This window comes from Pinus tabuliformis, chromosome 8, assembly GCF_031772625.1.
Source record: "Pinus tabuliformis cultivar Carrire ecotype Pingquan chromosome 8, CPIR1, whole genome shotgun sequence".
NCBI classification, from domain to species: domain Eukaryota; kingdom Viridiplantae; phylum Streptophyta; class Pinopsida; order Pinales; family Pinaceae; genus Pinus; species Pinus tabuliformis.
In genome coordinates, this window is record NC_142294.1 from 36,830,022 (window position 1) to 36,853,311 (window position 23,290).

At 40.3% G+C, this 23,290-nt stretch overlaps 1 protein-coding gene across 4 annotated transcripts in view; it reads right to left on the reverse strand.

Annotated features, from left to right (window-relative positions):
- Positions 1–22,925, reverse strand: part of LOC149234007 (RING/U-box superfamily protein) — a 125,415-nt gene extending 102,490 nt beyond the window's left edge. For 2 of the 4 annotated variants that reach the window (XM_089371705.1, XM_089371708.1), the window contains exon 1: positions 22,595–22,768. In XM_089371705.1, the coding sequence (XP_089227831.1) occupies positions 22,595–22,688 (94 nt within the window). In that variant the 5' untranslated portion in view covers positions 22,689–22,768. The other 2 variants (XM_089371707.1, XM_089371706.1) reach the window with 2 other exon arrangements.
- Between the last annotated feature and the right edge of the window lie 365 nt (positions 22,926–23,290).

A 23,290-nucleotide genomic window follows, 5' to 3' on the forward strand; every position in this document is an offset into this window, starting at 1 on the left:
TTCATCTACAAGAGCTAAAGAGGTAAGTTCAAACCCCAAACTCCCTTATTTTTTTGACATTATTTTTGTATTTTTCTCCTCCCTCTCCTACTCTTTCCCATTGTTTCTACTTGCTCCTTTACTTGCAGGTTGTCCACCACCTATATCCATATTCCAAGATGGTGTTCTTTTGGCTTCTATGTATCATATTCATTCCACTTTTGGTTTTAATGATGGCAAGGGGGAGTAGGAATAGAAAGGAAGAAGCACAAGAGGACAGTGGTCCCAATACGAGTGACCCAATGTATGATGAGGAGGAAGGGTTTGAAGAGGAAGGGGAACGCTGCATTAACACCCTTGTGGAACTATGTGACCAAACTTGAAGGAGGAAAGGGTGATGCAAGCTACAATTTTTTGTGCCCTCATGGTTGTCATGGAGTAAAACCATTTAGTGGTTCATATACCTGTGTGAGGAGGCATCTTTGTGGGGTGCTGGACAGTGATGATAAAAAGGGTCCTGTGGGGATACAAATTTGCCCAAACATTTCATCTGAACAAAGAAGAAAATACATCCAAATAGAGGAGGCTGCACAACAAAAAAACAAGAAACAAAAAACTCATTCTGAATCAAGTGCAACCTCTAGATTTGGTAGCTCATCTCCTCATGGTACTTCTGGAAGCTTTGGAGGTAGAAGAACAATAGGGTATTTCCTTAATGTTGCTGGGAGGGATGATGTGGATGGAAAGATAGTCCGTTTTCTTTGTGCTTGTTGTGTACCATTCAACGTGTTTCGCTCTCCCTATTGGCATGAAATGGTAAAGGCCATCAATGAAGCACCAAAAGGATACAAGGCCCCCAACTATGAGAAAGCTAGAACAGTGTTATTAGAAAGAGAAAAAGCTAAGGTTCAAAGAGCTTTGACACATTTTACAAATGAGTGGGTAGATTTGGGGGTATCCATTGTATCAGATGGATGGACAAATATTAAAAACCAACATTTGATAAATGTTCTTGGTGTTTCTGCTAATGGTGCAGTATTTATTACATGTCATGACTCCTCCTCCATCAATGCATCTGCACAAAACATTGCAGATCTCCTACTGCAATCAATCAAAAATGTTGGTCCGAATAATGTGGTTCAAGTGATCACAGATAATGCAGCAAATTGTAAGGCAGCAGGAAAAATTATTGAGCATACTCATCCATACATCTTTTGGTCTAGGTGCCTGGTTCACACATTGAACCTTTTGATGCATGATATTGTGAAGCACAAAGAATGTGGTGGATTACTGAGCTTTACAGGAGAGGGAAGCAACTCATTAAATTCATCACAAGGCATACAAGGGTAAACTACTTCTATGGCACTTACTCCAAGTTGTAGTTGCTTAAACTTGCAAAGACAAGATTTGCCAGTTATTACCTCACCTTTAGGCGGCGAGTGAAGGTGAGACAAGCTTTAACTAATTTGGTGTGTGCTGAATCATGGGATGAAATTAACACTGATAGAGATGGTGCTAATGCAGTCAAGGACACTGTTCTTGACATTTACTTTTGGTCACAGGTTAAATATGTTTTGCAATTCACCAAACCAATTTATTACATGATCAAGTTTGGAGATTCAGATCGACCAATAATTGGGGAGGTGTATGAGCAAATGGATAGCATGTTGGGGCATATTAAAGACATTGTTGAGCCTAGAGATATCAACTTGAACAATTATATTCGTGCAGAGGTGGAAAACCGATGGGAAATGCTAAATGTTCCATTGCATGCATTAGCATATGTTTTGACACCTAAATACTATCATCCATCATGGCTTTCAACACCAGCAACTGCGGGGGGGGGGAGCAGGAGAAAACCACACCAAGATCAAGAGGTTCACAAAAAATATATGGCTGCATTGAGTAAATTAATCCCTGATGAGGAGGAGGCTGCCATGGTACGGAGACAATTGAGCAACTATACGCTTAACACTGGTCCATTTGGGAGCATGCATGCAATTGGAGATCGAGAGACTTTTCTTCTCTTGTGTGGTGGAACATGCATCGAGGGGCTACTCCACTTCTACAGACTTTGGCATTGCGGGCGCTATCACAGGTGGTAAACACTTCTTCTACAAAGAGGTGTTGGAGCTCTTATTCTTTTGTCCACAGTGTTAAAAGGAACAAGTTGAGTTTAGACCAGGCAGAGAGCTTGGTTTATGTTCATTACAACTTGCGATTGTTGTCCCATTATCGTGAAGATGCAAAGACTAATAAAGACTTGTTGATTTGGGGCAAGAATCCAGAGGAGCCCAATTTGGAGGATGGAGTATTGCGATTAGAGCAATTAGAGGATGCTCTTATCTAGGTATGTCCATTGTGGTAAGAATTTTCCTTATAAAGCATTTCTCTAATTCATGTTTTTAATTTTTTTGTTAACTAGTGTTTTTTTTTTGCATGAATTTTTTGAGTGATTCCAGGATGATGATGATCGTGTTGATATGCCACCCCCACCCCCATCTGGTTCCTTGGTTTCATGGTTCAACACCAACAGCAGGGGGTTCGTCTTCATCAGTTTTAGTGCCACTGCCACAACTTCCACAGGCACCATCTTCTTCATTGCCACCACGTGGAGGCCCGCCGCCATGTTCTCTTCGTGGTGGAAGGAGGAGAGATTAGTAGATATATTCACAATTTACTACTTTTGTCATAGATTAATCATTAGACTTGTAGGCTTGTGAATTTGAACCTTTTTTGTCTTGGCGGTGACCAAGTGACATATTTTGTAAACATTATTATTTGAATTTTGGACATGACAAATGTTGACAGTTGCTCACTTGCTAGATAAATCATAATATGCTCTATGTTTTATGTTTTATAATATGCTTAAATGTTTTATGTTTTATAATATGCTTAAAAATTTGATGTATGTTTGTAATTGCTAGAATATAGATGGTTGATGTACATACTAGTAACTACAATGGAATCATGGATGCCATATCTATCTTGATTTATGCAAAAATATGCATGTTTTCATGTCTTCTACAATTAATTTGGTATTTGGGATGTTTGTTTTGAGTATAAATGCAAAAAAATATAAAATATATATATATATATAGCAAACCCTTCGCTTCCTAGATTTTTGGAAAATGACGCTTCAGCGTCCCCGCTTCGTGCAACATTGGTTCCGTCCCTAATTCATTACCCATTCTAGCTTAAGATATAAGTTCTCATCTGTTAATGGCATTGCAATTCATGACTACTGTTGAGTGCATTCTGGACTGTGGCTGTCTATTGATCCTCGTCTGTAGCGGTTGATAAAAATAGCAGCATTGGAAGTCATTATCCAATGAGAGACCTTAAATGGCCACCCTGAGGCTAGCCAAGCAAGATTTGGAGAATCAATAAATCCTTTGAGTCACTGCAATAGTCAAGGTGAAGGTAGAAGCCTTTGACAAGAGCTAGGATGAAGGAGCTGCTAGTGGATGCCTTGTGAGCCATGTGCAAAATCCAAGGCAATGTCTTGTGAGCTCTTTCAGCAACAATCAAGACTCAGTCTAGCAAGAGTCAGGACGAATGAAGAAGTCCTGTGAGCTAGTAATGGCATGTGTGATGGACTCCTTGGCTTGTTGTGATGTGACTACCTAGGACCTAGCCCCTCCTAGGCTTATACTCCAACAAGTGTCCAAGTTGTAGTACTAAATGATCACATGGAAAAGACCTTCTTCTTATTGCTATCTTGAACTTAAGCACTTAAATGTAATTGCAGGTGAATGGACCATGCTGGTTGAAATATCTATAGTGATAAAAATATCTATATAAAATGTTTGTAAAAGCCAAAATTCATGTAAAAGTTTTGTCATGTAAACACCTAGTCCTAGTGACTAGTTGAGATGTTAAATGTAAAGGCTAAAAGCCTAAGTTTGCCTAAGCTTATAAAGGCATTATTATATTAAAGGTGTCAATGTAAAATTAGAAGGGGGGGGCGCACTTGTGTGACTATGTCTAGGGAGAACAACTTAAGTTGTCAACCCCTCTCTCATGGAGTCTTCTAGAAGGATCATGAAGCTTATCCAATGTCAATCCAAGATTAGATCTGGGCGCTCCATTCTAGCCAAGAGAAATGATAAAAGGACCAAGAGAAAGCAATTCGCTACACAAGTTCATTTTCTGCAGTTTTTCATCAGCACACAGGTTTTCTGGGGCGAGTTACAAAAGTGAGCATAACTTGAGCTACAGAGGTCCAATCAAGGTGATTCCAGTTGGATCTGGAAGCTAAGACAAGGGCATTCCTAGATCCATAGAACGCTTAGTCAGATTCAAGCTTTAAGGCAGGCATCTACACTGCTAAAGTGACACGACCTGATTCTATCAAATTTCTGCAATGCGCTCAAGTAATCTTCAGATCAACTTCATACAAGCTCAGATCTAGTCCGAATTGCTTCAGATCTAACATCTTTGGCTCAAGGCGAGTTGATCTAAGTCATTTGCACCTGCAAGGCTGCATGCAAGAAGTTTCAAGTCAGTTCAGGCTTCATTTGTCTCCAGTCGTCCTCTCTCCCAGCGAACCACTTGTGTCTAGGGAGAACAACTTAAGTTGTTACCCCTCTCATGGAGTCTTCTAGAAGTATCATGAAGCTTATCCAATGTCAATCCAAAATTAGATATGGGTGCTCCATTCTAGCCAAGAGAAATGATAAAAGGACCAAGATAAAGCAATTCGCTACACAAGTTCATTTTCTGCAGTTTTTCATCAGCACACAAGTTTTCTGGGGCGAGTTGTGAAAGTGAGCTTAACTTGAGCTACAGAGGTCCAATCAAGTTGATTCCAGTTGGATCTGGAAGCTAAGACAAGGGCATTCCTAGATCCATAGAACACTCGGTTAGATTCAGGCTTTAAGGTAGGCATCTACACTGCTAAAGTGCCACGACCTCATTCTATCAAATTTCTGCAGTGCGCTGAAGTAATCTTCAAATCTACTTCATACAAGCTCAGATCTAGTCCAGGTTGCTTCAAATCTGACATCTTTGACTCAAGGCGAGTTGATCTAAGTCATTTGCACTTGCAACGCTGCAAGCAAGAAGTTTCAAGCCAGTTAAGGCTTCATTTATCTCCAGTCGTCCTCTCTCCCAACGAACTGCATTGTAGCGCCCTCAAGAAATGTTTTGTACCTGCAAATTTGTTCAAGAGAAATATGTTGAGAAATCTAGGGCATCAATAGATAGGTGATTTCTCTACTTTGATAATTGCTTGTGAGTGCCTTTTTACTTCTTGATTATGATATTCTCTTTCTTATGTTATTATTGTGTTCTTTTCATCAAGACAATTACCAATTCATGAACAATAAAGAGACACAATATATAGGTTGTCAACCAGGGCCAAAACCTCTCACTCTTTGAGAGGAAAACCCAAACAATTCTTCTTATAGAAACTTCAATTGATGAATACCAAGACCATGACAAAGACCCTTGACACTAGAGCCCTTCCAAGACCAAGTCACAAGCCTCCTCTTCACCCTTAGGTCAACGTTGCTCTTCTTCTTCCTCTTCTCGGCTTCCTTCAAAATTGTAGGTCTGCAACTTTTTGCTTCGCAACAGAAACCCTAGATCAATTTTGATCCTTGAATAATCTCCTTTTGGAGGGAGACTCTTTCTACTCAGCTTCCTTCAACGAAGTCTTCACTCAACCTAGATCACCCTTATATGACTGCAATCTTCCGCCTCCCTTTGCAAACTTCAGATCTACAATCTTCGCACGTGTGAGGGTAGACTAGCCCAAAAATAGTCCCACAATGATGTCACTATCTTCAGTATCCCTTCCTCTTCCTTCGTTGATGTTAAGGCTCCTTCTAAGATGATTTTCGCACTTGGTTATTTTAGACTTGCTTGACCGAATTGTTGTTTTCCAAATGAGGCCGAGCACTGCTATATATAGTGGTTTGTCCATGGTTATTAGGCCGACATGATCACTGGAATAGGCCGACATCATCTTTCTAGTATTGTTGCTTTCATTGTGGGCCGACTTGAGTGAGGACTAGAAACATGCCTTCAATACATGACAATGACTCTTTAGACTTCTATGACTAGATGATAAAATCCGTAAGGGATCACAATGGGAGACTTAACTAAAAATAAAATCTCTTGCTCATGAAACCCATGAGGCAAGCATTACAATAATTTTATTTTTCTTCTTTACATCTTTTACATAAAATCACAATTACATCTCATTATGAAGACCGAACCTAGTTACACTTTTCAACACAATAAAGTAAGAAGGTCTTTGTTGGGGTTTTCTCCCTTATTGGGTTTCCCCAGGGTAAATCTTGTGTCCTGATGTGTTTGAGTATTTTACAGTTTATTTTAGTTACTTATGCATGTTGATATTTAGATCTAAAGGTTGAAAAAGAATTTAAAGTACTCACATTCATATCCAGCAGTCAGATCTAGCAAATCTGAATGATAAGCAAACAGATCTAGCAAATCTAAGTGAACAGCAAGCAGATCTAGTGCAAATCTGAGTGTCTAGAAGGCTGAAAACCTCAGTTTTGAGGTGTCCTTATGAGTTTTGATCATTTACAATAAGCTGATTTGAAGAACAGAATTTTATGTGTACTTGAAAAGTTAGTTTGTTTCTGTTGTTTATATTTTCCAGCTATATATGTGACTGCTACAAGTTCAGAATTTTAATTCTGTTATTGAAGTAATTCAAGATCCAGGACACCAGTCATCTTGAGAAGTAATTCAAGATCTGAGACAGCAATCATCTTGAGTTAAGAAAAATGTTAACAGCGGTAATTCTGTTGAACGACTCAGAGAAAGATTACAAATCAAGTATATGAATTAAAATGCCCGTTGATGTCACATACAAGTTTCTATTATTCAGGAGTTCCCAAGTTTTCTGTGATGACCATACATTCTGGAACGATTGACAGGTAGGAACTGTAGATAATTGATGTTTCTTGGTGAAGGTATGCTCACAGTTGCATATTTTTTATCTCACATTACACTTTCTGTTCAAGAAAGGAAATGGTAGAAGGAATATGAACGATTGAGCACAGGGCCTGTGCTCTGTAGAATGTTTTTAATTTTTCATGGTTACACTTCATTCATTATAATCATCAGAATTTGGTTTGCTTCAATGAGGTATGGATGTTAAGCATTCTTTTGGCGGAGATGGCTTCATCTTTGAATGCTGTCATAAGACAACTTATCATTCCTTTAGAGGGCCCATCCCTACCATTATGGGTCTCTTAACTATCCTTTACAGGTCAACATGACTTTCAGACGCCTTCTTTACCGCAGCATCCAGGGATCCACCTACTCATATTTTCCTTACCTCATGGAGTTATTTTCTCAACAGCAACTCCTAAAGCATCCCTTCTCCTAGAACATGACTCCTAAAGCATGGATGAGATCACCCGCAATCTCGCCTTGTGAGTGTTGTTCCGCATGATACTGGGCATTCCTAAATGCTCAAGGGTAGGACAACTGCACAGGGGCTGGAACAATTGCTACGTGACAGATTTGGAGCTCATTTTGTATTCCAAAATCGATCACTAAAAGTTCATTTTGAACTGCTTCTCTGTGACCAGAGGAGATTGAAACGGGGCTTTTAAATAGCCAACAAGCAATGGTAGTCTACTACTCATTCCGTTTACAAAAATCGAGCCTGCAATTGTGTCGCATAGAGGAAAGCAAAGATTTACAATAGTTTCATTAGGATTAATGTGCGTAATTTGAGTTGCTTCAGATTCAAATGTGACTCAACGCTTATCAGCCAGTTCAAGACCTCATGACCTGTAGACATCATATGTCGTCGTCATTAGATACACCTTGACCCCCCCTCCTATATTTGACCATGCATTAGGTTATAGCTAACAACTAGATTTCGCTATATGAGTTGATTTATAAAACCTGTGGATAGGCTGCAGAAATGATTGGCTATCTTTGCTTATACCAGGATATCTGTGTTTATCTCAAGGGCTATCTTTTGATGCAAGTTCATTGAATATTGGAGGTCACATTAGATGCATTTGTTCCTCAATAAAAGGTTTATTTGTAGAATGACTGGTTTACAGTCATGCCCCAAAACTGGATGAACCTGTGATGTGATTGAAAGTGGTGTTTTCAGATATCAAAATTTCCAGCTACAAAGGAGTTTAACTGAACTTCTGCAAGAGCATGATTCATTGTGAGGTGTTGGATATCCTTGCACTCCGTGTAGTGTTTTTGGTCTGTGAAGTATTTTAATACGTCTCAAATCCAATTGTAAGATACCAGCATTGAACAATGAAAAGACAAAAGTAAATGAACATAAGAAGAAAATTAGTTGAAATTCAAGAAAATAAATGTAACTGTTCAGTTTAGAACTAGGATGGGAGACAAAGAGCACAATGGAATACTAATGGGCCAAATTGTAAAAGCAATGATCCAGGAATTAGGTGAGAAACATTTTTTTAGGGGAGGGGTGAAGATTCAGAAGGGAATACACATATGAAAATCTTGTAGTTGTGTTACCGTGATACAGGCATTTACATTAACTCTCAGTGTTTAAGTATCTACTAGACATTACCAAGAAAATGAAGGTAATTGAATGATCTCCAATCTTGCAATTACAGGATCAAAGACATTTTAGTTGGGATTATATATGGAAGGAGCAGCAAATTCCTAACTCTCAAAATTTGCACATGTTTCAATCTCGTCTATCTAAAAAGCCTAACAATGTTGTTGTGACATTTGCTTGCAATCTTAGTGCGCTTGTTGACATTCTCAAACGGATTATTACACTATTCTATAAAGCAATCAACACATGAAGATACGAAACTAGGGCTGCGAGTTGACACTGCTGTCTATCGTCATTCTCAAGACGGTTTAGTGCTAATTGCATTTGGGCTAAGATCATCCCTGTAGCAGTGCTTGAGCATTGAACTTATATAACATTAATACCAGTAAACTGAATTTGGGCTACGACAAAAGAAAAAAGAAAACAAAAATTATATATATATATAAACAAGGTGGTGTGTTACACTGCAGGAGTGATAAAGTTATCTAACTTCAGTCCTGCTAAGTGGGACCATTGGTATGTTGACTGAAATCAATTACTCACTGTAGAGTTGTAACAACCAGGAACTAAATAGACTCTGTTACTGTTAGTTTTTGTACCATCAGATGTGTTCTAGCCACGAAATTTTGTGGGGAAACTAGAATACATGCGATCTCCAAGACCCATAAATCGTTTTTAGAAATTCCACCTAGAAGTGACTTAATTAGATTATTAACCAACTTTTTTAATGTTTCCTAAGTCTAAACTTAGGAAATTTGGTTAATTAATCAATATTAATTAAGTCAAGGTGAGAATCATCTAGAAACTCACACAGATCAATTCCAAGATGATCCTAGCCATCGATTAAGTTTTAATCTTGGCCGTTGGAGCTCTAACAGTGGATTATAAGAGGAATTCGATGGGCACTTGAAGAAGACATCTGAGAGTACCAGAAGTTTGATTTCTTGGCAGATCAATTTCTAGAGTAGCAACAGTCAGTTGCCAGAGAGAGATAGAGATCGAAGCAATTTGTGAGGGGAAGAGATATGAGGCTCGAGAAAGTATTCCGATCCAATGAGTGCATTTGCAGAGAGGCAGAAGAACCACAAAGAAGCTGACGCATGGACTGCGCAGTAGCTTCTAGAGGCATGTTCGATTTGCTGAGAGGGAAAGATGTCTTTAGTTCGAGAGGCCAGGAAGGAGTCCCAGAGTGCAAGAGAAGCATTTTCCCAGCCCGCAGAAGGCAGAACGAATTCATCAGAGACCAGTCAAAGGCTTTACGTCAAGCAGACTGCACAGTGTAGCACAGAGGCTGATGTAGAGGGTCAAAGGGCCGAGTTTTCTGAAGGCAGATTGTGTCGGAGTTTGCCTGTAGGGTGAGGAAATTCCTCACTAGATTTTTGCCAATAATTTTCTCTGTAGGATTGCCAGATTTCGACATCCAGTTGTACTCGAAATTTCTCAATGTTGCATAATAATAAAACCCTCAGTTGCTGCACCGGTTTTCCCAAGTAGGGTTTTTCTAAGGACTTTTGTCCAAAAATAATTGTGTTATATTTTATGAGTGTGTGCTAGCATTTCTCAGCTTCCAGCATTTTATTTTTCCACAGAATTTTATTTGTGAAGGTTGCAGTGCGTTTGTTTCGATATTTGTTGTAGCAAATAAATTGTTAAATTAATTAACAATTAGGAGAAATAATACTAGTTGTTGCAATAGGATTTCCATATTGGAATTTTCACAGCTACCCCTCTTTTGGCAGGGGTATTGACATATATTTTGAGATTTGATGAGCAAGAGGTTTTGATAACATGGGAGGATACTTCTTGGGTAATTGGCTTCATTCTTGATTTTGGGCATTCTCACATTTTTCAAGGCAATTAATACTTATCAAGGAAACCCACCTATCCTGAAGCATTGGTAACACTTTCATAGCAATTTTGGGCCTTTTGTGCAAACGTGGACCTCTTCCTAACATGCCACGTTGTTAAAATGAACAACTAGGGCCAAACTCCATGTGGGTCATCTTATTTATGGCAGCTAATATTTTTCTTGGATCCTTCTCATCAAGAGGTGCAGGATTGATCTAAAGATCATCCGATTCCGATAAGTATTCATGGAGTTATGAATTTATTTGTGTTATGGGACAATTCATCAAGGTCGGCCAGCAACCAAATAAACCCCACATGTGCTCAACATTTTACTATAAATAGAGGTGTCCTTCAAGTCATTTCAACACACTTGGGATCTCTTCCTCTCTCTACTCGTCTTTGGGTTTTAGTAGGAGGAGAGATCCTAAGGGATAACGCTACCCTGATCCAGAGGGCAGAAAGCCGGAACTGCTGGAAAAGACGAAACTCTCGGAATTGCCGGAAAAGCCGAAACTGTCAGAACTGCCGAAACTGTCAGAAAAGCTAGAACTGCCGGAAAAGCCGGAAATGCCAGAAAAGTCGGAACTACCGGAAAAGCCGGAAAAGCCGGAATTGTCGAAACTGTCGAAAAAGCCGGAAATGTCAGAAAAGTTGAAACTGCCAGAAAAGCCGAAAAAGTCAGAACTGTCGGAAAAGCCGGAACTGCCGAAACTGCTGAAAAATCCGAAACTGCTGGAAAAGTCGGAACTGCCGGAACTGTTGAGAACTACCGGAACTGCAGGGAACTGTCGGGAACAGTCGAAACTGTCGGGACTCCCGAGAACATCCAGAACTGCCGGGAACTGCCGAAACACCCGGAGCATCTGTCTCCGAAGGAGAGCAGCACGCAAGGGACAACTAACTGACATTGGGACAGTTGTATGGTGCTTAGCCGCAAATACACCAAGCATGCAATGTTACAGCTAGCATGCAAGGGACAACTAGCATGCAACAGCAAGCATGCTAAGAACAACAAGCAAGCAAGGTGCAACCAACACATATGTCAGGATGGCAACATGGTGCAGCAATGGCACATAATGCAGTACAGTAATGGGTACAGTCATGATTAATGAAGCGTGATGAGATGCAGCATAGTGATGATGGGTGCAGCATGGTGTAGCGCAATGAGGTGCAGCATGATGACGAAATGCAACTCAACGATAAGTGAAGGAGTCACCTTGGAGAATTAGTTGAAGCAGCATGTCTTCAACTGATCTCATGTATCATCTTCTTAGAGATCATCTATGCTCTTATCTAGATAAGTCAAAGTGTTGACTTCTGTTGTAAACGTACTATCTCTCTCTCTGCTGAACTATTGAAGAACATATAAGAAGAATTGATCAAGGGTTTCCCCACATTGGGGTTTGTCCCTGGCTAGTGCCACATCTTGTGTCTTCTTGTCTTGGCTTGTCTTCTGCGATTTATGTTTATGTTCTATCTGCAGTTTACTTTAATGCTGATGTGATTGCTAATCTGGAAAAGATATGGAGCTAACTATGAAAATTGAAATAAATTGCTCTAAGCATAAAACATACCTAAAATTAACATGGTATCAAAGGTGAGGTGAAGACAATGCCCAAGAAAGAGTGAAAGAGCAATCACCGAAAACAGTTGGGAAAGGACAAAAGGATCAGTGGATTCCTCATCCCTCTTCAAATTCACCAAGGGTGAAGTCGAAGCAGAGAATATTATCAGAATGGCGCAGCGAAATATGGCCTACCTAAAGATCACTTCATTGGAAGACCGGATCTCAGGGTGGAAGGAAAGGTAGATAACTAGTTCGGCCATTATGCGAAGGAGTGTCCGGATAGCAGGGACACATCACTTGATGATGATAGCAATCATTCCAGGGACATCTTCAATGATCAAAGGAATGACAGGTAATGCAGGTCATCAAGGAAATGGTCGACTCTTCATAGAAAGCAAGGAACCCCAGGTATGAAGAATCAAAAGTTGTTTCTGATAAGATAAAGAAGCACCATCTTGTGTTGGCCCTCCCCTTCAGATTCTTTGGGAATCTGGCTTATAGATTGTAGTGCTTCAAGGCACTTCATCGGATAGATGGGTGCACTCTCTAATTTGGTAGGGATGGAAACAATCGTGGGATTATACTTGGAGTCGATGCCACCTATCCCGAAAAGGGTGTAGGGAATGTTAGCTCTCAATTGAATAAGGGTAACTCGATTCATTTACAAAATCTCTTTTATGTACCTGATCGCAAGAAGAACCTGGTGTCCATCTCGGAAATGGAAGTCAAAGGTTTCAGGGTGGCATTCATCAATGGAAAGGTACAAGTTAAAAAAAATATAAATTTCAAAGATGCTTTTTCTCATGGGTTCAGGGTTGGCAATTTGTATCAAGTTGCAGGATGGTCCACTGGGGATCATGTCAATTGACATATCGCATCTATAACACCGGAGGTCTACCTATGGGGCCCTACCTGATGTGAGTCAAATAGTAATAGGGATGCCTGAATTCAAGTAGAGCATGAAGGTACATGTCTGAGATGTACTGAAGGAAAATCTTATAAGGGGACCATTCCCCTCATGCAGCAGGTCCACAAGTTTGGAACAACCCGAGGAGTTTGAGATTCATGATTAGGAATCTCATGTATACAGGTGGAAGAAAGCCCTCTATGGCTTGAAGCAAAACACCCCGGGCGTAGTATGAGAGGATTGATAGCTATCTGATGAAGCTGAGATTCACTAGGAGTGAAACCGATCCAAACCATTACCCGAAGGTTGTGGATGATAGACCTCTCATACTAGCACCTTATGAGGACGACCTATTTCTGACAGGTGCAAACCCTCTCATTTGCAGAAGTAAGAGGGAGTTGGATTCCGAATGTGGAATGATAAACTGCAAGCCTGTGACTACCTCGAGGATCTTAACTTTCAGAAGTTATATGGTAGTGATGTCGGACCAGATTTGGGAAATGCCTCTGAGTTTCATAAACTCATTCGCATTGATGTTCTTGGTGAACTTCCGTCCGGACATATGTTTTGCAGTTAGCATGGTGAGCTCATATTTGGTTGAGCCTCACTGGATTGGTGCCAAGAATCTTCTGAGATATCTTCGGGGCACAATCTCTCATGGATTGAGATACACTGCCGAAAATATGAAACTGCATGATTATTCAAATGTTGACTGGGCAGGCAGTGTGGAGGATCACTAGAGCACTTCTCAGTGTTGGTTCTCTTTGGATTCTGCTTTGATATCATGGATGAGCAGGAAGCAGAAGTCGGTTGCTATAAGCACCGCCAAGACCGAATACATAGCTACGAGTATGATCTCGTGTGAAGCTGCATGGTTGGAGAAGCTCTTAAGTGAGCTCTTTGTACACATGATGAATACCACTGTGATTCTCTGTGACAACTAGAGGGGGGATTCGATTATTGAGGAATCCCATATTCGATGATTGCTCCAGTAGATAGACATCAGATACTGCCTTATTTGCGATATGGTAAGTTGATGAGCGAGGAGACTCCATCGCATTGAGACTGATGTACAGGCCGCAGACATTTTGTCAAAGCCCCGAGGAAAGGTCAAATCTGTGACTTTCCTAAACAACTTGGAGTTGTTGAGATACCTTCTTATAAGGGTCCTACATGTTGCGTGCATTGAGCTCTGGGAGCTCTGGGGGGCTTGGGGTACTTACTAGAGCAACATACGACCACAGGGTGACCCCCCTCCCTTGGTGGTGTGTTATGAACAGGATGATTAGTTCTTCTATGGGTCAGGATGATTAGTTCTCCCATGGCAACTGTGGAACAAGATGATTAGTTCTTCTGTGGGCCGGGATGATTAGTTCTCCCGTGGCAACTGTAGAACAGGATGATTAGTTCTCCTGTGGGCCGGGATGATTAGTTCTCCCGTCGCAACTGTGGAACAGGATGATTAGTTCTCCTATGGACTAGGATGATTTGTTCTCCATGGCGACTGTGGAATAGGATGATTAGTTCTCCTGTGGGCCAGGATGATTTGTTCTCCGTGGCAACTGTGGAATAGGATGATTAGTTCTCCTGTGGGCCGAGATGATTAGTTCTCCGTGGCATCCACTGACAAGATGATTCGTTCTCCTGTGGACAGGATGATTAGTTCTCCTGTCGAGGCATCCTACCCATGCAGTATGGGACTCATGGGAAGTACCTCTCATCTTATTAATGAGCAGGGAAATAAGGATAGGGACCATAGTAGTTCTATCAATGGACGCATCGTTGCATCTACCGTACTCCCTATGCTAGGATGACCTCCATTGATCTGGGATCAATGAAACTGATCTGGGATCAGTATGAGTGGTTTGAGACACTCTCTTGTGACATTAATCTAGGATCAATGAAATTGATTTGGGATCAATATGAGTGGTTTGAGACACTCTCTTGTGACATTGATCTAGGATCAATGAAACTAATCTGGGATCAGTATCAATGGTTTGAGACACTCTCTTGTGATATCGATCTGGGATCAATAAAACTGACTTCGGGTCAGTAGAGAATGGTATGAAACATTCTCGATCAATTCTTCTTCTTCATGCTTCAGCAGAGCAGAGTTCAGCAGATCAGAGCAGAGTAGTGCAGGGCACTGATGGCAGAGATAGTACAGTCAGACATATGGATCAGCGGAAGGAGTCCTCCCTAGTTGAGAGGGAGTGTTAAAATGGGCAACTAGGGCAAAACTCCATGTGGGTCATCTTATTTATGGCAACTGATATTTTTCTTGGATCCCTCACATCGAGAGGTGTAGGATTGATCTAAAGATCATCTAATTCCGATAAGTATTCATGGAGTTATGAATTTATTTGTGTTATGGGACAATTTGTCAAGGTTGGCCAGCAACCAAATAAACCCCACATGTGCTCAACGTTTTAGTATAAATAGAGGTGGCCTTCAAGTCATTTAAACACACTTGGGATCTCTTCCTCTCTCTACTTGTCTTTAGGTTTTAGTAGGAGGAGAGATCCTAAGGGATAACGCTACCCTAATCCAGAGGGCAGAAAGTCGGAACTGCTAGAAAAGCCGAAAAATCGAAATTGCTATAACTGCCGGAAAATTCGGCAAAGCCGAAAAAGCCGGAACTGCCAAAAAAGCCAGAACTGCCAAAAAATCCAAAAAAGCCAGAACTGCCGGAAAAACCAGAACTGCCGAAGAAGCCGGAACGGCCGGAAAAGTCAGAACTGTCAGAACTGTCGAGAACTGTCGGAACTCTCAGGAACAGCCGGAACTGCCGGGAACAGCGAGAACTACCAGAACTATCGGGAACTGCCGAAACAGCCGGAGCATCTGTCTCCGAAGGAGAGCAGCATGCAAGGGACAACTAACATTGGGACAGTTGTATGGTACTTAGAAGCAAATACACCAAACATGCGATGTTACAGTTAGCATGCAAAGGACAACTAGCATGCTAGGGACAACAAGCAAGCAAGGTGCAACCAACACATAGGTCAGGATGGCAACATGGTGCAGCAATGGCACATAATGTAGCACAGTGATGGGTACAATCATGATTAATGAAGCGTGATGAGATGCAGCATAGTGATGATGCGTGCAGCATGGTGCAGCGTGGTGAGGTGCAGCATGATGACGAAATGCAGCTCGACGATAGGTGAAGGAGTCACCTTGGAGAATTAGTTGAAGCAGCATGTCTTCAACTGATGTCATGTATCATCTTCTTAGGGATGATCTATGCTCTTATCTAGAAAAGTCAAAGTGTTGACTTCTGTTGTAAACGTACTATCTCTCTCTCTGTGTTGAACTATTGATCAACATATAAGAAGAATTGATCAATGGTTTCCCCACATTGGGGTTTGTCCCTAGCTAGCGCCACATCTTGTGTCTTCTTGTCTTAGCTTGTCTTCTGCGATTTATGTTTATGTTCTATCTGCAGTTTACTTTAATGCTGATGTGATTGCTAATCTGGAAAAGATATGGAGCTAACTGTGAAAATTGAAATAAATTGCTCTAAGCATAGAACATACCTAAAATTAACACACGTAGAGTCCTCTTGAATGCTCTCTTGATTGGTCATTTGGGAGCTGATTTGTACTTGTATGGAGGGCCAACATATGTTTGGCAGCCGTGGGGTATCTTGATGACATGGATGGGTCACCTTTGGAAGGAGCATTGCTTGAAGGGATGATGTGGTGTTAATTTTAGATAACAATGGTATGTTCTATGCTTTAGCACAATTTACTTCAATGTTCCTTTAGCAGCCCAATGCCAATTTTCAATTATATCCAGTAGCAATCACATTAACTTAGCAACATTGATAACAAATACAGATAGAACATAAAAACATGTGCAAAAGACAAGCCAAGACAAGAGGACACAAGATATGGCAGATGTCAGGGAAAACCCCCAATGTATGGAAACCCTTTGATCAAATCTTCTTATTATTCTTCAATAGTTCAGCAGAGAGAAAGAGAGTACAAATATCAAATTAACTTGCCCAAAACAGTCCTGTCAAATCAGTAGTCAATTGCAACCCTAACTAGAAAGTCAATGGTGGTCAAAGCAGCTTCAAAATGTCCTCCAAGCAGCTCGATCAACAACAGATAAATTTGGCCTTCCAAGAGGGTGAAACTCAGCCCAAAATAGATTGGTCAAACTAGTCAAAGGAGAGAGAAAACCTTGCTGTAAATTTTGCAATCAATGTTGAACTCAACTCGATCAACTTGTCCCAAACTCCTTGAAAACTGTGCCAATAAATGCGGCCTCCAAAAATCGGAATTTTGTTGGAATTTCTAAGTCTGACACGTTAGAAACCCTTCATGCACTTTACTAATTTATTCCTACCTACTTGTTATGTTAATTAACAAGTTATTTACCATGTAAATACTGGAAATAAATACAAGTACATGCTCAACACATTACAGATCATCAACTGAAGGAAATAGAAACAAGCACACAAGTGACACTGTTGTTTTTGTACTAATATCCCCGAAAAACCCAATGCGGGAAAACCGGTGCAGCTATCTAAGGGTTTGGTTTATTAAGCAGTTTCATAATACAATATGGGTGCCAAATCTAGCTCACCCAACAGAGAAAAATCTCAGCAGTAGTACCTCTCTACTTGGAAGCAAATATTCCGACTGAAACCCCAGATAAACACTCCGGCAGCTCCACAGCTCCAATCTGCCCCACAAAACCCCAGTGTCAGCCTCTAGGGACTGCATTAGCCTCTCTCTGGCCCAGCGTTAGCCCAACGTCACTCTTGCTTGGCCTGCGTCAACCTTTGGAGGCACTGCGTCAGCCCTCTGGCCCTTTGCGTCACCCACGCTGGCCCTCTGAGGCACTGCGCAGCTCCTGGCTGCCTTTGCATGAACCCTTGGCTGCTTCTGCGTCCCTCTCTCCGGCTACTGCGTTGATCCTCCCAGTGCTATCTCTGCCTCTCTACTTTTGTATTCACTGCCCCTCAGCTGCAACTCCAATCACTCTCTCAAATTTCTCAACAAACCCAACCCCAGAAAGTCGAAATCTTGATCTCTTGGTGTGTTCTCCAAGTGACCGTCAAGCCTCCTCTTATACTTTTCTCATTGACAAATCAACGACCGAAATTAAGTCCCTAATCAACGGCTAAGATTAGATCTGGCTTGATCCATGACTTTTGGACCATTCTAACACAATTTTATATTAATACATATTAATATTTTATTTTCCCTAAGTTTAGACTTAGGGACTCCATTAAAAATATTAATTATTTTAATATCTCCCAAACTGTTTAGAATCTACCCAAACACTTTCTGGGTATTGGAGATCTCATGTGCCTTAGCCTCTCCACCAATTTTCGTGGCTAGAGCACATCCGATGCTACCCCAAATCAACAAATTTTGCCCACATGAACGAAGTCAACACTGGTCAAAGGCACCCATGTCAACGTTGTTCTGTTTTCCTGAAATTCAGCCAACAAACAAACCCAGAAATTCATCCTCCTTTCACACGTGCGAAGTAGAGAAGGTTGCCTCCAAGTTGTACGAACCAATCAAGAAAGGAGAGAGAGAGATGTGATGAGTGATGTCCAAATGAGATAGAGGTCACTCCTATTTATACACTTCCTTGAGGGTGAGGAGACACATCTATTGGGCTTCATGAGCCTACATTTGACTAAGGCAGACCTTGAAAATTTGTGCATGAGATAGAATAAATTCAAAATTCCATTTCTATTTGTCAGAATGAGATGATCTTTATATCAAAACTGGGCATCTCGAAAAGAGGAACCCAATGCAATAATCATCTCCATCATATGAGCTGTCCTAAGCTAGAATTTGGCCCTAGTTGCCAATTTTAACAGCACTTATGGTGATTTGGACATTACTTTGATGCCTTGTGAAACTAATGAACTGAACTTGAGGGGTTGATATAATGCATTTGGACATCACTATGGTTGTTGAGTATTTTACAACCTATTTTATGACTTTGAGGGTGACTTCCAAGCTTCACGGAGGTGCCTTAACATGTCATCTGGGCATGGCCATTAAATTAATGGCTTGCTTTGAAGGTTATTGAGCATTATACCACATTTCTATAGAGTTGTTTTGGAGGAGTTGTCTCCTTTCAAGGATTTTGTGCATAACTTTAAGGATATTTTTGACCTTGGAGGCCCATTTAACCACTTTGGAGAAATCTTAGGAGGATCGATTTGCACCTTGGGGAGGTTCACAGAGCATCTACAAATGTTAGACTCTAGAGAGACTTTGGAAGCTAGATGGGCATCATTCACCCTTCTTTGGAGGAGAGGACCTCTCTTTGGGGGTTTACTTCATCTTATTCAATGTACATGTGGCTTGACCACTTTTATTTTATTGTTATGTTAGATTGTTTAGTGGGAATTATCTTTCTTAGTCTAGATCTAAGGAAACACATGAGATAATATTATTTATTGTAAAGGAAGTTTAGCATCATCTATATGTATTGTGTTGGGTGTGTTATATCTTTTCCACAACTAGCTCCACGCATTGTTACATTGCGTCGGGTGCAGCGGGGAGGTCACGGGGGGCAGTAGCCCCCTACACAGGGTCTGGGGCAGCGCTGCAGGAAAAAAATCATGCGAACCCAATAATAGTTACGTGGACCCAAGGATGGTGGGAGGAACCAAAGATGGTGGGCAGACCTACTCATGATTTTGTGCATGGTTTTTGGCCTAATGGTTTTTTCACATGGTATGTTGTAGATCCGGTCACAATTCTCAATGCGTCACAGACTCACAGTGATCCAAATGTATTACAAGATTTATGTGGTATACACTATGCTAACCAACAAGGAGAATGCAAAATACAATAGCTTCCTAAGTGCCAAGGTCTTGTCAATGCACAGTCCTAATCCAAACAAACCACACAAGAACCAATGATCCTTACCCGAGAGATTTTGATGCCCTAGCTTTGTTGTCCCTTGCCTCAAGAATCTAAATCTTCCCTCAGATAGTCCGCACACTTTAGAGATAAGATCAGGCTGACCGAAAATTTCAAATGATATGTTTGTGTATTGAGAATGTTATGTTTGGATATTAGACTAGGTCCCTTTTTATAGTGTTTTGTTAGGCTTAGAGAGGGCTTCCAAGTGTTAGGCGCTGGAAGAGCTTCATGAAATGTAGGCCATAGTGCATTAAAATATTCAAGTATATCTTTTTAAACTAAGTTAGGAGGACCGCAGCTCTAGAATTAGGCTTAGGCTTAGGTAGATTAGTATAGGAATGTTTTTATAAATTAGAGAAGGGCCTTCTAAGTGAACATTGGATGAGAATAGGAGTTTACTTTGAGAGTTGACTATCAAATATTCATCATTTAATAATCAACTTATGTCTAAAGTAAAGAATCCTTCATATTTAATTAATGAAGGACCCTTCTTGTGAGCACAAAATGGTTTGATATCCATCCTTAAAATCATTTCTCCATGAGAGATGATGTGGAACACATAGACTTGATTTTTATGCCCATAACCAATCAAATATGCCAAGTCACCACCCCTTGGGGTTTTAGCCAAGAAACTGGGGTTTTTACCTTCAAACTCAATTATCTCTCAAATCAGGAGGAACCTCGGGGCGTACCACATACCACTGGAAAGATCTCGACGAGGAGAATCCAATGACATGGATATCCAAACCAAACTCAATGTTTTGACCCTTTAAAAACCCTCGACAAAGTCGGGGTACATCCTCAATCCAAGGAACCCAAACCCTAGGACTTGGGTTTTCAACCATCCAATAATGTCGCTGCAAACTTGATGTAATCTGACAATTACTAAGAAGCGTTCATTAACCATTTGACATCAATGACTGGTGTTTTTAGTCAAAGTCAAACCCAGTCAACTCCATAGGTTGACATCATTGACAACATCATCCAACATGTTAGAGAGCCTTTGGAAGCTAGATGGGCATCATTCACCCTTCTTTGGAGTAGAGGACTTCTCTTTGGGGGTTTACTTCATCTTATTCAATGTACATGTGGCTTGACCATTTTATTTTATTGTTATGTTAGATTTGTTTAGTTGGAATTGTCTTTCTTAGCATAGATCTAAGGAAACATATGAGATAATATTATTTACTGTAAAGAAAGTTTAGCATCATCTATATTATTATGAACAGCCGCACTTCCTCATTTGTCCTCTCATGGTTGAATACTCGGGAGCTCTCTCTTTTAGAGTTTAATAAATATAACTTTTTTGGAGCATTTATGGTGTCAAGGGTTCTTTCTTAGTGGATAAATGTTGTCAACCCTTGAAGCTTTTCCTACTTGGTTTTATTTTGGTGTAGTAAGACTAATGGTAGAATTTTTTCAAGTTCTCTACAAACCGAAGCGGAGAAGCTTAGGGTTTGTCTTCATTCTTCTTTTGTTGATTTGGTGAGGACTTGATAGCATGTTTTGTTCTTCCTTAGGTTCACTGGCTGAAGTATTAAGTAATCTTATCGAGTCATAGTTGATTTCAGATGGTGAAGGTTCTCTTCCATTAAAACCCCTTCTTGTAGGCCTTGAAGTTCATTCACGATCCATTTGGGTGAGGGATTACTCTACCTTTGGGTGCTAGTCTCAAACGCTAATCTTTGAAGGAAATAAGCCAACTCCCTGGATGGTTCTTTTCCTGACCTCATTTGCCATGATTCAACTTGACTCCTTTGTCATAGTTAGACTTGCCACTGATCTTAATGTCCCTCCATCACTTTCCTAAAAAACTCCAAACTCGTTTTACTAAGGCTAAATTCAATGTCACTTTGTGCTTCATTGCTTGGTCTTAGTAATTCTAATAGGAAATAACCACCTTGGGCAGAAGGAGAGAGTGCCTAAAGTTGCAGAGGATAAGGTTGTTGAAGTGATAGTGATGACCTTCCTAGAGGTTTCCCACAGATTGTAGCTTGTGGATTAGGCTTTCATCTTTATCTGCAATTTGGGCAGTAACAGACTCAATCCCACATCATCACCTTTTCTGTGCAAACAACTCTGTGCATGTGACGGAAAACAGGAAACAGAATAGGAAACTAGAATGAAAGGAGAATTTGGGCTACAGTGTTTCAGGAGCCAAGAAACAAAAATGAAACAGGTTTCCTGGTCAGGTTTATGGTAACAGAATCCATCCTTGTCAGAAGAAATTTGCAATGTAGAGTTTTCTTGTTTTTGAAGTGATCCCATTGTACGCAGGAACCCATTGGTTTTCCGATGCTCGTCCCTAGCTCTAGTCAGTTGAAGAGGAATTATCACGGGACTACTATGAACCAAACCATGTGATCCAAAATTTGCAAGATGCCAGTGAAATCTCGCGAACCTCAGTGGAAATAACGGGTGACTAATAAGCAGAGTTAATTTTGAGCCCAGTTCAACAGCAAAAACATAAGTAGAAACAGCCCTAACTTTTAGTTTGCAATTAATGATGCATTATATGTACCAAAAGAATTTCATTTGTAAATCACACAAACACTTGCACGTAAAACCAATACAGACCTGTCAATCAAACAAAACCTTGTTTCAAATGGTGAAGAGAGTAGTTTAAACATTCAAATATTGATACATACATTGTATGAAAGCTTACAGTCACACGTAATTGCATAAAGACCATTGAATGAAACAAAACCTTGTTTCCGGTGGATAAGAAAGTTGTTTAAACATTCAAATATTGATGCAGACACCGTATGAAAGCTTACAGACACAAGTAATTGCAGTGATTACAATTATTAAATTGAAACCAAACAAGAGTAACTTACGAAAACATTGATCCAAAAATGCATCCGCTGTTATAGGCTCCAAGCAAATAGGACATTGATTTCCACCCATGGAAGACCTGAGACACAAAACCATGGCTTTATTATTTATACCAATGAGCAGGAGTATTGAAGACCGGAAACGGTGATAGACACCAGGTATTTAAACTTTGTGGCGAAAACCTTCACGTTTCGTTTCAAAATAGAATCAGATCTTACAGATTGAGGATCGAGAATTATTTGGCGATGGGCCTTTGGTTTTAAGATGTTTAATATGGTTCCATGTTAATGGCACACATATTAGTCCATGGTATATGGTGTTTGCAGCTTATTTTTTAGAATATTTTTGTGCCATGTGGTTTGTCGGTTTAAACAAACCTTTTATGTCGTAAGTGTTAATTATTTAAACTACAATAAAACGAGTTAGTTTAAAGGGTTTGATGGTAAAAAGTCATTTTTAGATTATTATATTTTGAATTTTTATGTTTTTTCTTTAAATTAAATTTCGTTTAGGTTGGGGTTAGCTTTAATGTTGGATAGAAGAATGATTTGCTTACTAATAGTGGGATTTTATCATGGGATTGTGCAAAGCTTGGACGCTTTTTCGGTTAGTTTAATACCCTAAAAGGTGGCTTTCATTCCTAACATCTTCCCATGAAATGTGAACCTATAACCTAATGGGGACTAAACACCACACAA